The sequence below is a fragment of the Antechinus flavipes genome, chromosome 4 (assembly GCF_016432865.1).
Source record: "Antechinus flavipes isolate AdamAnt ecotype Samford, QLD, Australia chromosome 4, AdamAnt_v2, whole genome shotgun sequence".
NCBI classification, from domain to species: domain Eukaryota; kingdom Metazoa; phylum Chordata; class Mammalia; order Dasyuromorphia; family Dasyuridae; genus Antechinus; species Antechinus flavipes.
The window spans coordinates 78,328,505-78,344,459 of record NC_067401.1 but is presented as its reverse complement, the minus strand read 5'-3'; the positions used below and the strand labels follow the sequence as shown (position 1 = coordinate 78,344,459).

At 34.4% G+C, this 15,955-nt stretch overlaps 1 protein-coding gene across 2 annotated transcripts in view; it reads right to left on the bottom strand.

Annotated features, from left to right (window-relative positions):
- FBXO28 (F-box protein 28) overlaps positions 1-15,955 on the bottom strand; it is a 60,469-nt gene that overhangs the window by 18,967 nt on the left and 25,547 nt on the right. For both annotated transcript variants that reach the window (XM_051993383.1, XM_051993382.1), the window contains exon 3: positions 9,904-10,042. In XM_051993383.1, coding sequence (XP_051849343.1) covers positions 9,904-10,042 — 139 coding nt within the window. The remainder of the gene's footprint in view (positions 1-9,903; positions 10,043-15,955) is intronic.

Below are 15,955 nucleotides of genomic sequence, written 5' to 3'. Positions count from 1 at the left end.
GAACTCACCAATAAAATGGAAGAGGATATATCAGCAGGAATTAAAACCAGAATCCAGCAATATATTGTTTACAAGAAATACACTTGAAAAAAGAAATACACAGAATTAAAATAAGGGTCTGGAACAGAATCTATTATTCTGTGGAAATAAAACTGACATCTCAAAACAAAGTTTTAATTAAAAGAGACAAATAAGAAAAGTACATTTTACTAAAAGACACTATAATAAATTAGTATCTATCCATGTATACACCAAATACCATCACATCTAAATTCTTGAAAGAAAAGTTGAATTACAGAAAGAATTAAAAAGTAAAAACATAATGAGGGAGGAACCTCAATCTACCCTTCTTAAACACAGATAAATCTAGTCATAAAAACAAAAACAAGAAAGAAGTTAATTAGATAAACAGAAACTTTAGAAAATTTAGATATGAGAGACCTCTGGAAAATACTGAATGGGAATTGAAAAAGTTTACCTCAATCATGTATGGCACCTTCCCCAAAACTTACCATGTATTAGGGTCATATTTTACAAGCAAATTTAGAAAGGCAGAATATTAGAAACATCTTTTTTCTGACCATAATGCAATAAAAATCTTTAACAAGGAGCCCGTGAAATAAAAACTAAGGATTAATGGGAAACTATATAATCTAATTCTAAAGAATAAGTAGGTCAAGGATCACAGAAACAAACAATAGTTTTATTAAAGATAATGACAACAATAAAACATATCAAAATTTGTGGGATAAAGCCAAAGCAGAACTTAGGAGAAAAGTTGTCTCTAAACACTTATATCAATAAAAATTAGAAAGAGCAGATCAACAAATTGGTCATACAATTAAAAAATTAAAATACAACTAATTAAAAAGTTCTAATTATATATTAAAATCAAATCCTGAAAATAAAAAGAGAGGTTGACAAAAGGGAAAGTAAAACAAAGATTAAATAAAACTAGATGCTAGTTTTCTGGGGGGGAAATCCCCAGCCCTAATAAAATAAACTATTACTTTATTTGATTTAAAAAAAGAAAAAACCCATCAAAATCAAAAGTGAAAAAAAGTGAATTCACAATCAATGAAGAGGAAATAAAAAATTAGGAGCTATTTTGCCCAACTATATATCAATAAAACCGACAATTTTAATGAAATGGATAAGTATTTATAAAAATATAAAATGTCCATAGACTACCAGAAAACAGAATACTTAAAAAACACTATTTTAGAAAAAAGAAATTATGTAAGCCATAAATAAACTCCTTAAGAAAGGACCTAAGGGCCAGATGGATTTACAAGCAAATTCTACCAAACATTTAAAGAACAATTAAGTCCAATATTAAATTGGAATACTACTGTTTGAAGAAATCCTACCAAATTCCTTCTTTGTCACAAATAGGCTCTGGACACCTAAATCGGGGAGTTAAAATAGAAAAAAAGTCCAATTTCCTTAATGAATACTCATGCAAATTTTTATTTTATTTTTTAAAATAATAGCTTTTAATTTTCAAAATATATGCAAAGATATTTTCAACATTCACACTTGGAAAACCTTGTGTTCCAAATTTTTTCCTCTCTTCCTCCCACTCCCTCCCCTAGATGGTAAGTAATCCAATATATGTTAAACATGTGCAATTCTTCTATATATAGTTCCATAATTATCATGCTGCACACACAAAAAAATCAGCTGAAAAAGAAAAAGAAAAACAAAAAACAAGCAAACAAAAGGAGAAAATGCTATGTTGTGATCCACATTCAGTTCCCACATTCCTCCCTCTGGGTGTAGATGGCTCTCTTCATCACAAGGTCATTGGAATAGGCCTGATCATCTCATTCTTGAGAAGAGCCACATCCATCAGAATTGATCATTACACAATCTTCTTGGCATGTACAAGTTCTTTTGGTTCTGCTCATTTCACTTAGCATCAGTTGATGTAAGTCTCTCTGAAATCAGCCTGCTCATCATTTCTTATAGAACAATAATATTCCAAAACATTCATATAGTATAATTTGTTCAGTCATTCCCCAACTGATGAGCATCCACTCAGTTTCCAATTCTTTGCCACCACAAAAAAGCTGCTACAAACATTTTTGCACATGTGGGTCCTTTTCCCTCTTTTATGATCTCTTTGGGATATAATCCCAGTAGAGACACTGCTGGGTCAAAGGGTATGCACAATTTGATGCCTTTGGGCATAATTCCAAACTGTTCCTCAGAATGGTTGGATAAATTCACAACTTCACCAACAATGTATTAATGTCCTAGTTTTCCCATATCTCCTCCAACATTTATGGTGATTTTTTCCCTATTACCTTAGACAATATGTTAAACATGTGCAATTCTTCCATATATATATATTTCCATAATTATCATGCTGCACACACACAAAAAATGATACCCTTTCTAATTCCATACCTCAGAATTATCTGATGCAAAAATTTTAAATAAAATATTAGCAAGGTGATTATAGCCACAGATGACAAGAATCATATACTATGACTGGGTGAATTATGCAAAGATTGCAGGGCTGATTTAATATTAGTTAAATGATAAACACGATTGATAACATTAACAACAAAAATCATGCCATTATTTCTGTAGATACAGAAAAACTTTTGAAAAAATACAACACCCATTATTATTAACACTAGAAAACAAGGATAATTGAATGATAAATCATCAGCATTTCTATATATCACCAACAAAAAAGAGATAAGAGAAAATCCATTTAAAATAATTACAGGCAGTATAAAGTACTTTGAAGATAATTTTGATAAAAGAAAATTTAAAAGTTTTTGTGTAAAACCAATATAGCTAAAATGAGACAAAAAGGTGTGAAACTGGGGGAGGGAGGGAGAAGAATTTTTGCAGTGTTTTTCTGATAAAGGTCTCATTTCTGAAACAGAAAACTGTATCTAATTTACAATAAGAGTCATATCCCAATTGTCAAAGTATATAAATAAGCAATTTCCAGAGAAAGAAATATAAGCTATTAATAGTCATTTGAAAAAATGCTCTCTGGAGCTCTAGGTGTCTCAGTGAATAGAGCACCAGTCCTGAAGTCAGGAGGACCTGAGTTCAAATCTAACCTCAAACACTTAATACTTTCTAGCTGTGTGACCCTGGGCAAGTCACTTAACCCTAATTGCCTCAGCAAAAAAAGAAAAAAAAAAGAAAAAAAGAAAAAAATGTTCTCCACTAATATTTAAAGAAATGTAAATTAAAACAATTCTAAGTATCTATTCATACCTATCAGACTGGACAAGATCACAAAAAGGAAAAGGACAAATGCTGTAGGGGATATGGGAAAATAAATGCACTGATGCAGTGTTGGTGGAATTGTGAACTAATTAAACATTTCAGAAAGCAATTTGGAATTGTGCCCTTAAAGATATTAAATTGTACTTATACTTTAACCCAGTGATAATCATGATAAAAGTTTTTACCTCAAATACATCAAAGCAAATGGAATAGGACTCATATGTATAAGAATATTTATATTAACTCTTCACAAATAATTGGAAACTGAGGGGATCCCCATCAATTAGGGAATGGCTGAACAAGTTATAGTATGTGAAGGTGACAGAATAGTACTATGCTGCAAGAAATGATAAAGGGGGTAATTTCAGAAAAAAAACTGAGAAAACTTGTATACATCAAAGCAAAGTAAGTGATCAGAACCAGAACAACTTATACAGTAACAGCAATGTTGTAAAAACAATTAACTTTGAGAGTTTAGTAATTTTTATCAACACAATGGCTGACAACAATTCTAAAGAACCCATGACAAAACATGTTATCCACCTCCAGATAGAGAACTAATGGCCTGAAAGTGCATTTAAGTTTATTTTTTTCTCACTTTTTTTTTTTTTAAAGGGAATGGGAGGAATGTAGTTAATTTGTAAATGTTCTGAATTATACATATCTGTAATAGGTTTTGGATTTTTCTGCCTTTTCAAAATGGATGGGGGAGAAGGCAAGAGAATTTGGAAGTGAAAAATTAAAGTCTATATTAAAACCCCCACCACGATAATCAACTCTGAAGGACTTGGTACTCTGATCAACACCATGACCAACCACAGTTCTAAAAGACTCACAATTTAACAAGCTATCCATCTCCAGAAAGAAAAGTCAAGAGTAAAGACTGATGCATATTTCTTCTATTTCTTGATTTTTTTCTTTTATTTCTTGTCTTATTAAGTCAAATGTTTTCTGTCTGGCCCATTTTACTCCCCAGGGTATTCATTTCTTTAATGAGGCTTTCTATCACCTGTTCTAAGCTGTTAGCTTTCTTTGTCATTTTTTACTCTCTAGTTTTCCCATTCTTTCTCCAGGCTCTCCTACACTCTTCGTAGCCATAATACAAATGTTGGGTCCTTATGAAACTGAGTGGGATAGGTAGGGTCTGCCTCAGGCTAATTACAATGGGCTAGATAAGGCCCTTTCTTTAAGAGGCTCCAGGGTTCCTCTCTGACTGAACTCTGCCTGGAGGTTCTCTCTTCATAAGGGTTCTTTCTGCTTTATTATATTACATATTATATACCATACAGATGCTAGGGGTCTGGAGGGATTGGGTGTCAAGGGCTTCTGTTATGCTAGGTCCCAGTTTTAGGCTTCAGGGACTGTATTTTGTCTTTGGTCTTTCTCTTACATATAGTTAACACTGTTGCCACAATAAATCTTAACTAGAATGATCAAGACCGTTTCTCTTTGTTAGATCAGGATTGAGTTTAGGGGCTACTGTGACTCGACTGGGGCTAATCTGAGGCTCTGTTCTGCTTAGTCCAGGAGCACTACATTGGACTTGGCAGCAGGAGCTTTTTTAGAGTTGGGCTCAGGTAGCCAGCTACTGATTGGGAATATGTTGAGCTCTAATGCTGTTTGCTTCTGGCAGGGAAGAGATGCTGAACCCACCAAGAATGCCTCTAAGTTGCTCTCCAGCTTCATGGGAGCAAAGAATGTTGGGGCTTCTCTGGAAGGCTCCAGGGGCTGCCTAGGCTTCAGTCGCTATGCCAGGCCCCCTCTCAAGGACTCTGTTGTCTTCTTTGTAGATTCCTGGGTTAGCAGGAAAGTCTACTGGTGATTTTTCCCCATCCTTAGATTAAAGTATATTTAAGTCCTGATTTAATGTTTTCAGGGGATCAGGGAATCTCTGAATCCTCTTATAATGGTATCTTCCCATAAGCACTCTGTTTATTTGAAAAAAAAAAAAAGCATTTTCCCACTACATCTCTATTATATTTGTATGGTATAGTTAATTCACTAATCTGTTTAACTCTGCAACCTGTGTTTATCCTTTTGCTTGATTATATTTTGACATTGGTGAGTCAAAAAACAAAATAGATTTTTTTTTTTAAATTTAAAAATTTTCCGATGAACTACAATCTATGTTCTATCCCTTTTCCCCCTAGGTACCACTGAAAAAAAGAAAAACAAAACTGTTGTTGCAAATATGCAGAGTCAGTAGAGCAAAATAAATCTCACCATTTAACAAACATTTATTAAGCATTTACACTGATTCAAGCACTGTGCTGAACCACAGATTTCTAAAGAAAAGTAAAAATATAATCCCTGCCCTCAGAGAGATCACATTACCATAGAAGATAACATGGAAATAATTAAGTTCCTATAAGGTATATTTAAATGGGAGGTAATCTCAAAAAGAAATACTAGCAATGTGTATGGAGAAAATTAATTAATTGTTGACATTGCTAATAATTCTATTCTTACTTGTATACTTGTATACTTGTAAAAGTATAAGGTAATATATAAATTTGATTTGATATGTAAATTTAAAATACAAAAATATCCATAATCATTCCTTTTTAGGATATTAAATACTCCTATTTCTCAATGCAGTTTGATTTGAATTCAACTTTACTATCATCACTGCTACAACCATAATGTGACTATTAGCATTTCAAATGCTATTTCAAATGAAATACCTAAATTTTTTTAACTCAGTCTGTTTTCTTTTATTGTTATATATATATATAATTACACTTGCTTTCTATTTTTTGCTATACTTACCAGAAAGTAACAGCTGTATCTAAACATTACTTTGTTAAATTATGTCATATTCCAATTACTTCAGCTTTTTCTGTTTTTGAAAGAGTGGACAAATCTGGTGATACTGAATGATATCTGATGGTATATATTTAATTTGATTCTTCTTCCTAGCAGCTCTAAGGACTTTTTATTTGTTCAAATCAATTATTAAGTGCTTACTCTTATTCAGTTCTGGGAATACAAAAAAAAAGTTAAAAAAAACTCTCAATGAGTTCATATTCAAATGGGGAGAAAGCATGTGAAGAACTATATACATGCAAGATATATACAGGAGCATTAGGAGGGACCAGGAAAGGACTGTTGTAGGAAGTTGGATTGTAATGGGGACTTGAAGAAAGCCAGGAAAGTCTGGAGATGAAGATGGGGAGGGAAACACTGTAGACAAGGATAACAGTCTGTGAAAATGAATATAGGTGTGGAAGGACAGAAAGAAGACCTATATCATTGGACTGTAAAGTGCATGGTGGAAAAAGTGTAAGAATACTGGAAAATTAGGAAGGGACAAGGTTATGAGGACTTCAAGCCAAACAGACATGACACAAGTCAGAGGAAATGACATACAAGAGAAGTTGTATGAAAGGAAAATGAACATGACTTGGCAATGGTTTGGATATAAAGGATGAGAGAGAATAAGGAATTCAAAATAATACTTCATGGTAAGCCTGGTTGACTGAAGAATGGTGGTGGTGCCCTAGAGAATAATAAGGAAGTCAAGATAGAGGGGAAGTGGGAAGGAAGATTAATTCAGTTTTGGACATGATGAATTAATAATATCTATGGGACATTGGACAATGATGTGTCTGAGTGAGTTCAAGTTTAAATTTCTCTTTAGAGGCCCTCTATGAATTTCTTTCTATTTGGAGTGTTAAGTGCTCTTGATAGTTCTGGAAGATTTTCTTGAATAATCCCTTAAATGTATATAATTTTTATATATTTATATAATTTACTTATTATTATATATTTTAGAGAAATAGAGAAAATATATAGAGAACTAACTCAAATTTAAAAGAATACAAGACTTTCCCCAACTATTAGTCAAAGGATATGAACAATTTTTAGATGAAGAAATTTCTAGTCATATGAAAAAAATGCTTTAAATTACTATTGATTAAAGAAATGCAAATTAAAATAAATAACTGAGGTACCACTATACATCTCAGATCAGCTATTATGACAGGAAAAAATGATAAACATTGGAGGGGATACAGGAAAACTGGGACACTAATATGTTGTTGGTGGAATTGTGAATGCATCCAACCATTCTGGAGAGCAACATGGAACTATGTGCAAAAAGTTATCAATGTGTGCATACCCTTTGATACAGCAGTATTTCTACTGAGCTTATATTCCAGAGAGATTTTAAAGGAGGGAAAGGTACCCATGTGTGGAAAAATGTTTGTGGCAGACCTTTTTGTAGTGGCAAGAAACTGGAAACTGAATGAATTCATCAGTTGGAGAATGGCTGAATAAATCATGGTATATGAATGTTATGGAATATTATTGTTGTGTAAGAAACAATGAGCAGGATGATTTCAGAGAGGCCTGGAGAGACCTGCATGAACTGATGCTAAGTGAAGTGAGCAGAACCAAGAGAACATTGTACATAGCAACAACAAGATTTTCAATGCTCAACTGTGATGGACGTGGCGCTTTTCAACGAGGTAGATTCAGGTCAGTTCCAATGGACTTATAATGGAAAAAAGCCATTTGCATCCAGAGAGAGGGCTGTGGGGACTGAATGTGGATCACAACATAGCATTTTCACCTTTTTTGTTGTTATGTTTGCTTGCTTATTCCTCACCCCCCATTTTTTCCCCTTTTTGTTCTGATTTTTCTTGTGCAGCCTAATAAATGTGAAAATATGTTTAGAAGAATTACACATGTTTAACATGTATTGGATTACTTACTGTCTAGTGGAAAGGAAAGGTAGAGAGGGAGAAAGAAAAATAAGGAAAATAAAGGTTTTGTAAGGATGAATGTTGAAAATTATCTTTGCATATATTTTGAAAAATAAAAAAGCTGTTATAAAAAAAAAAAAAAAGAAATACAATGGCCAGATTCAGTTTCTTTTTTGCTGTTAAGACTATACTGATAATTCTAAAATTTGTTCTCTATCGTTCTGCAACTTTATGTATTTTCTCTACTACAGTGAAATGAGCTTATTTTTCCAACATACTTGCATTATCTTCTATGATTTTTTTTTTCTGAGGTAATTGGGGTTAAGTGATTTGCCCAGAGTCACATAGCTAGGCAGTGTTTAAATGTCTGAGGCCAGATTTGAACTCAGGTCCTCCTGACTTCAAGGCTGATGCTCTAACTACTGTGTCACTTAGCTGCCCCATGGGTTTTCTTTTTTTTACAATTATTCTGTTTTTTGTTGCCTTCCCTGAAGTTTCAATAGTCTTTTAGATTACTTTTCCTAACAACTAAACTTTTAAAGTTGGGACTTTAAAAAAAAAAAAGAATCTTATTTTAAAATTTTCATACAGTGGATGTTTATTATCCAGTTGAGCTTATCTTTTAGGTTTTCTTGCATTGATTTGACTGTTCCTTCAATTACTCATTTTTCCTGGTATTTTTTCTTCTTTCTCCATTAATGCATATCCAAATGCCTGTCACCATAGTTCTTCCTACTTCTACTCTTTTTCATTTCAGGTTTTCTCATTTAAATACACCCCCTCCCCTTACTTTTTAGTCTTTTCTATTCATTCTGTTTTATCTATTCTATTTCTTTTGAATTAGACATAGTCTGTTAAAGCTATATTCTACTCAACATCCTACCCAACATTCAAATCCATCTTACCAATTTTTAATGGATACGAGGAAGGACAAATTTACCTCAATTATTAGTTATCTCTGTTATGTGTATACTTTGTGTATTTGCATATAAGCACCTGAGGCCATAGGTTTTACTGTGGAGCATCATAATAAATGGATTTGGATTCAAAGTACTGGATTTGGAATCAAAGTCCTGGTTCCAGTAGCTGCCTTGCCACCTTAGCATCTATGTGAGTCTGAGCAAATCATACAGGATCACACAGAAAGTAAATGTCTGAGGGAAATTTGACAAATTGTATTGTTATCTATCCATGGGTAATAAGACAAAAAGGGTAAGACACAATTCATATTTATTTAATTCCCAAACCTCACCAACTACTAGTTTTAACCTTTTTCCTTATCAAAACTTTTTGTAAAAATTAATAAGCAGCAAAATAAAGATCAACTTCAGATCTTCTCCTTTTTCCTAAAGTCTACATGACTATAGATCATGTGAATTTGAAATCACAAAGTAATAATGAATATTAATAGCAATAACAACTAACATTTATAGATTGTTCTTATGTGCTAGGTACTGTGTTAAATGCTTTACAAATATGACCTTATTTGATATAAGTGAGACAATTGAGGTATACATAAAACACTTTAACTCCTGAGATGTTTTTAAAATATATTAATGAAAGGGACATAGTATGTATATTTCTATATTAAATATTAACTGGACTTAGTTTTGAATGTGTCTCAATAAAGCATTTTCCCCCTCTACAACTCCAGGTTTGGAACTCTACCACGTATCTTTTTGAAACTACAATATGAAAAACATCACACAAGTTCCATTGATAGGAACATTAATAAAGTTAGAGATATCAGTAAACCTTTAGTAAGTTGAAATATTATATACTTGAATAGTGACTCAAATATGTGTGTGTACATGTCACTGTAAACTTGAATGATAGAGGAAATTTCTGATGAAAATGGTAAAATCCTGCATTTGGTTAAAACAGTTTTACAAAAACTGGATCCACCATTTGGCAGTTCTTAAGTCTCCCATTATTTTACCTTTCCTGGAATGAAGCAACAGAGATTGGAATCCACATACTTCATGAAAGTCATATTCAACAGGGAGAGCCTTGTTTCTACAGCAGCAAGGATGTCCGCATGACGAGCTAATGAATGATTTCTCCTTTCTGACTCTCTCCTATAATAGAAAAGGCAACCATCAATAGCACTAGAGACTAAAATTTCAAGCAGCCTAAATTCCTCAATGAAACAACCTTCCTATTTAACATGTCATATTATTTAAAGAATAATGGATTAAACGCTGAGGTACCACTTCACACTTCTCAGACTGGCTAAGATGATAAGAAAAGATAATGATAAACTTAGGAGGGGATATGGGAGAACTGGGATACTAAAGCATTATTGGTGAAATTGTGATTATATTGTGGAAAGCAGTTTGGAACTATGCCCAAACAACTATTAAATGTGTACACCCTTTGATCCAGCAGTCTAGGGTCTGTCATTACAGGTCTGTAGTCCAAAGAGACCATAGAAGGAGGAAACAAACTTACATGTGCAAAAATGTATATCAGCTCTTTTTTGTGATAGCAAGGATTTGGAAATTGGGTGGATGTCATCATTTGAGGAATGGCTGAATAAGTTATGGTATATGAATGTAATGCAATATAATAAATGATAAGGAAGATGATTTCAGAAAAACCTGGAAAGACTTGCATGAACTGATGCTGAGGAACTAGGAGAACACTGTATATAGTAAGATAATGTGATGATTAATTGTAATAGATTTAGTTCTTCTCAGCAATGTGGTGATCCAAGATAATTCCAATAAACTTGGAATGGAAAATGCCATCTGCATCCAGAAGGATAAGAATGGAGACTAAATATGGATTGAAGCATACTATTTTCACCTTTGTTTGTTTATTTGCTTTTTCTGTCTCATGTTTTTTTCCCTTCTATTCTGATTTTTCTTTCACAACATGACAAATGTAGAAATATATTTAAAATTACTGCACATATATAATCTATATTGGATTGCTTTTCTTGGGAAGGGGGAAGTAAGGAAGGGAAGAAGAAAAAATTTGTAATTCAAAATCTTATTACTTTAAAACTAACAATTCACAAAAGTGAATGTTGAAAACTATCTTTACATATAATTGGAAAAATAAATTACTATTGGGTTTAAGCAAAAAACAAAAACAAAACAAAACACGAATATTGGTTCAACTTATGATTAGGTAATAGCTAATATATTACTGTAAACAAATGGTTAGTGTGGATAAGCAGAGTGGCCTATCAGAGAGATAGCCTCAGAATCAAGAAGACTAAATTCAAATCCTAACACATATATGGCTGTGTGCCACTGGACAAACTACCAAGTATCTCACTGGCCCAACCATTACACAAACTATAAGCTAAAGAACAATTGCAGATCTCTTTTAGTAGAGGGAGTTTCCTCACTAGAATGCTTATACTTGACTATTAAGGTCCCTACTAAAAAGTGTTTCACTATATCCAAATGAATGGGACTGACTGGACGAATTATTTCTCAGTTCTGTGACATGATCACTGTTTCCAGAAGGACCTTCAGGAGGTCATCTGATCTCTGGAGGAATAAACTTTGAAACGGGGATACAGGAAGTTGCAGAAAGTGGCATGACCTGTGGAAGGCAACCAGCATTGGTGACCATTGGTTAAGGATGATTACGTCTTTTTAGTCTATCCAATGAGAAGGATTTTGGTTTTAAACCCTTGGACAAGCTGGAAGCTGGCCAGATTCCAGGAGCATATGGTGGGAGTTGGGATGGCTCCCACATGTATCTAGGCCTCTCCCTGCAGGGATTAAATAAGTGCTTTCTCTTTGTACCTGATGATGTATCTGATTAGTTAATTGGGAAATTAACTGTCCCACACAGTTTATGGGGGCTTGTCCGGGATCTGGATTCCCAGAGAGATGGCTTGGGTCCCTGATTCAAGGTAAGCGCCAGGTTGGGTTCTCCAACCGACCTTGAGATCAGACTCTCAGTCTCCCTCTCTGTGAAGAATGGGCCTAGGAGAGATAAAGACACTCAGATACAAACAGAAGGCATACAAGTCTTCAAAGATGAAGCCTAAGTGAGAGAGAGCCATGCATGTGTGTCCTTGAATTATCCTTGTGGGCCTTGGGATCATCAAGCCTTGAGTGATCCAGATTAAGAGATGGAGCCAGATTAAGGAGTTCTGCCTTCAGCACAGGATAGGGGTCTTCTATAGTTGGCTATGAAGGTGGGCAACTCCTTCTGACCCTGGTCTGCCAAGCCACCTTGGGGGGTTGGCTGTGCATTTGCTGAAGACCAGGGGGAGAGATTGGATACTCTAAAAGGGGACAATCCAACTCAAATCTTCAGAGCAAAAAGAAAAAAAAAGTGAGATTAGGTATTTCTGTTGTATGTGGGAAAATAGGGAAAGGATAATCTCTTCCACATGATTTTTGTCTGTGTGTGTCTTTGTGCAGAATGTCTTTGTCATGTTTGTTCTGTGAACTAGATTTCTTTAGGAAAAAAAAAAGAGAGAAAGAAAAGGATCTGACTTTTCTGAAGGTTCCAACTCTGGCCAAAGTTGGAGCTTAGGAAAAGTCCATTGGGAATAATGGCCATGTGGGGCCAGAGGGAGAGAAAGAAACTATGCTATTTAATGAAATTCATTATTTGAAATATGATAGCAAAGCAATTTTATATTATTGGGAATTTAAAGTTGTATTTGATTGGATTTTAAGTTAAAAATATAGTTATTAAAACAAAATGTTAGTAGCTTAACTTGGGGAGAGGTGGTGTTTGTATCTCCCTACTGAGATGGTATGTTGCTTTCTAGAAGTATTGGGTAATTTGTAAACTGAGTTATGCCTTAAAAAATTATTCTGCTCTGTTACAGTGTATAAGTTTTATGAAATTTGGTTCAAAGTTATTTGCAAATCTGAAGTTTAAAAGAAAAGTGATTTAAAGATAACGGACAACAAAGATTGATTTGCAAAAGCAATTAATAGTTTAAATGGAACATCTAGTATTGGTTTAGGAGTGTTTAAAGTATGTCAGAGAAGGTTTGAGCAAGTAGGCCTTGGGAGGAGAGAGACAGAAGTGGGACAAGAAGAGATGGTGTAAGAGGAGGTTCTGGTGTTCCCAGAAATAGGGAACAAAAGGGCACAAAACCCTAGTGAATTTGCCATTTGCCATGGGAAAGGAGACACTCCATGAGGTGGAGGCCTGTCTTTAGCTTCAAACATTAATTGCTTCTATTGTTTAAAGGAACATGGTGTTAATAAAGGAATGCTTTATTTTTCAAGTCTATAGTTGTTCTAAGAAGTTTGTTGGAACTGAGTTTTCTGAAAGCAATTTATTTCTACTAAGATATCCCATCTGTTGTCAGCAAATTATTTAATGTTTAAGTGCAGAATAGTCTCCTTAAAGGAATGTGATGATTAAAAAAAAAAAAAAAACCTAGAGCAGAATTTTAATCTGATCTGATAACTTGATAGGGTTATTTCCATAAGTTTAATTTTTTTTTTTTAGAATGAAGAGTAATAATGTTAAATCTGAAAATTTTCTTTTATGTGGAAACAGGATAGACAATATACAATTTAGAATTTTTCTCTGTATTGGGTATCCTAAAAGCAAAATGATTTGTGTAATGTTGAACCTAAAACCACATACTTAAATATGAACGATAAGCTGTGAACTTTCTAGGATGAATTTCTTTTTTTTTTTTTAAATAATTTTTTATTAACAGAACCCATGCCAGGGTAATTTTTTTTTACAACATTATCCCTTGCACTCACTTCTGTTCCAATTTTTCCCCTCCCTCCCTCCATCCCCTCCCCCAGATGGCAAGCAGTCCTATACATGTTAAATATGTCACAGTACAGATACAGTATATGTGTGCAGAACCGAATTGTTCTTTTGTTGCACAGGAAGAATTGGATTCAGAATGTAGAAATAACCCAGGAAGAAAAACAAAAATGTAAACAGTTTACATTCATTTCCCAGTGTTCTTTCTTTGGGTGTAGCTGCTTCTGTCCATCATTGATCAATTGAAAGTGAGTTAGATCTCTTTATCAAAGAAATTCACTTACATCAGAATACATTCTCATACAGTATTATTGTTGAAGTATGTAATGATCTCCTGGTTCTGCTCATTTCACTTAGCATCAGTTCATATAAGTCTCTCCAAGCCTCTCTGTATTTTGGTCATTTCTTACAGAACAATAATATTCCATAACATTCATATACCACAATTTACCTAACCATTCTCCAATTGATGGGCATAGGATGAATTTCTTACTGTGATCCTTGAGAGCTAGATTCATCTGAAGCTTTGATTAATGATAATTACTGTAGGAGATAAAATCTTTTGGGGCTGTAGCTGATATTTATCTGAAGCTCTAAATTCAGGTATGACTGTCTAGATAGCTCATCAAACCAGTGCTCCACCATTTGAAAGGAATATGCCACAAGCTACTCAGTTTGAGAATGAATTAGAAGGATGATCTTGGTCTCAGCTGAAGATAGGATCCTTCTGACTCAATTTCCCAGTGGTGTTCTTTTGAATGAGAACCCACCTGATTATTCCTGAGTCTGGTTTAAGATGGAATGGTTAAAAATTAGGACAGTTATCTGAAGTAAAACTGCCTTAAATAAATCATGTCCCTGATTTTTCCTCTTATAGCAAATATCTGTAATCAGAACAAGTGGTCAGTGGAAGATATAAACCACAAATCAAGTATATAGATATTTTAATTTGCAGCCCAGCCCTGGAGGACTTTCTGATTGCTACTATTATATCTTTTACACTATATGTTGATGGAAGGCAGGGCTAGGTCCTTGGGGTCTCTGGAACCCTAATCTTAAATGCCTGACTTATTTATCAAAGATCTATACTGTCTTCAAATGCGTCTTTCATGTTTTGCATGATCGTGGGGAGCTATATGGAAAGAGAATTTTTGACACCCAAACAATTCCCCATTAAGTATGCAGAGAAAATGATAACTACCAGCTATTTGTGGACCTAGAGAGGTTTCTGTTGTTAAATGATGGGAAATTCACTCTAGTTGAAGGGAAGCAGGCTTACAGATCTGCCCATGCTGCTGATTGTTTGTCCCTGACTTCTTGCATTCCCTCATATAACTCCCAGGTTAAGTAAATTTTGAAAAGGGCCTGCATGTGCTACTTGCAGGGACTTCAAACTGCTTTGTTTTGTTAATACCTGTACTAATTGGGTAAAAACCTTTCCTCCTAAGGCTTTAGGGTTTTTGTGGGAGAGGTCATACTTACTGAAGGGTACATGTTCTACCCATGTAGAACCCCTTTGAGGAAACAAAAGCAAGAATTTGGGAAAAACATTCTTTGGTATCTATCCTAGCAAAACTATTTGGATGAAAGGCATTTTTGTTAGCTTCATCTCCCCCTCATCTTCTCCTGTCTTCTTCTGGGTGGGTTTCCTGGTTACTGTCCTTAGTAACTTCTTTATTAACTCTACTTTTGTTTATCCTTAACTTCTCACACACACACACACACACACACACACACACAGTTGCCAATCTTGTTTCTATCCCTTGCATCTGCTCTCTTCCCTGCACCCACATATCTATCACTTAAGTTTAGATCCCCAGTACCTTCTGCTTCGACTACTGAAATAGATTCCCAATTGGTCTCTAGGTCAGGCTTTTCCTCTCCCCAACCTATCCTTCCTATCGCCTAAAAACTAAAATTTCACTCTATTATTCTCTTATTCAATGAATTCTAATGACTCTATTATCCCCAGGTCAATTAAAAACTTTGTTATTTAAATATCCTCATAACAAGTGCCAATCTACCTTTCCATTCTTACATTCTAGTGAACACCTCTCTCTCTCCCTCCCCCCCCCCCCTTCTGTGATTTAGATAAACTAGTTTATCACAATTACATGTCTTTGAAAAAGCTATTCCCACCGCATACTTCTAGAAATCTCTGGTTTACCTCAAGGCTGTTTTAAGGAATAACTTCTCTAAAAGGCTTGATTCCCCAAGCAACAAATGCCTCCCCACAATTCTAAGTCCAATCATCTTGCATCTTTTTTCTCTGG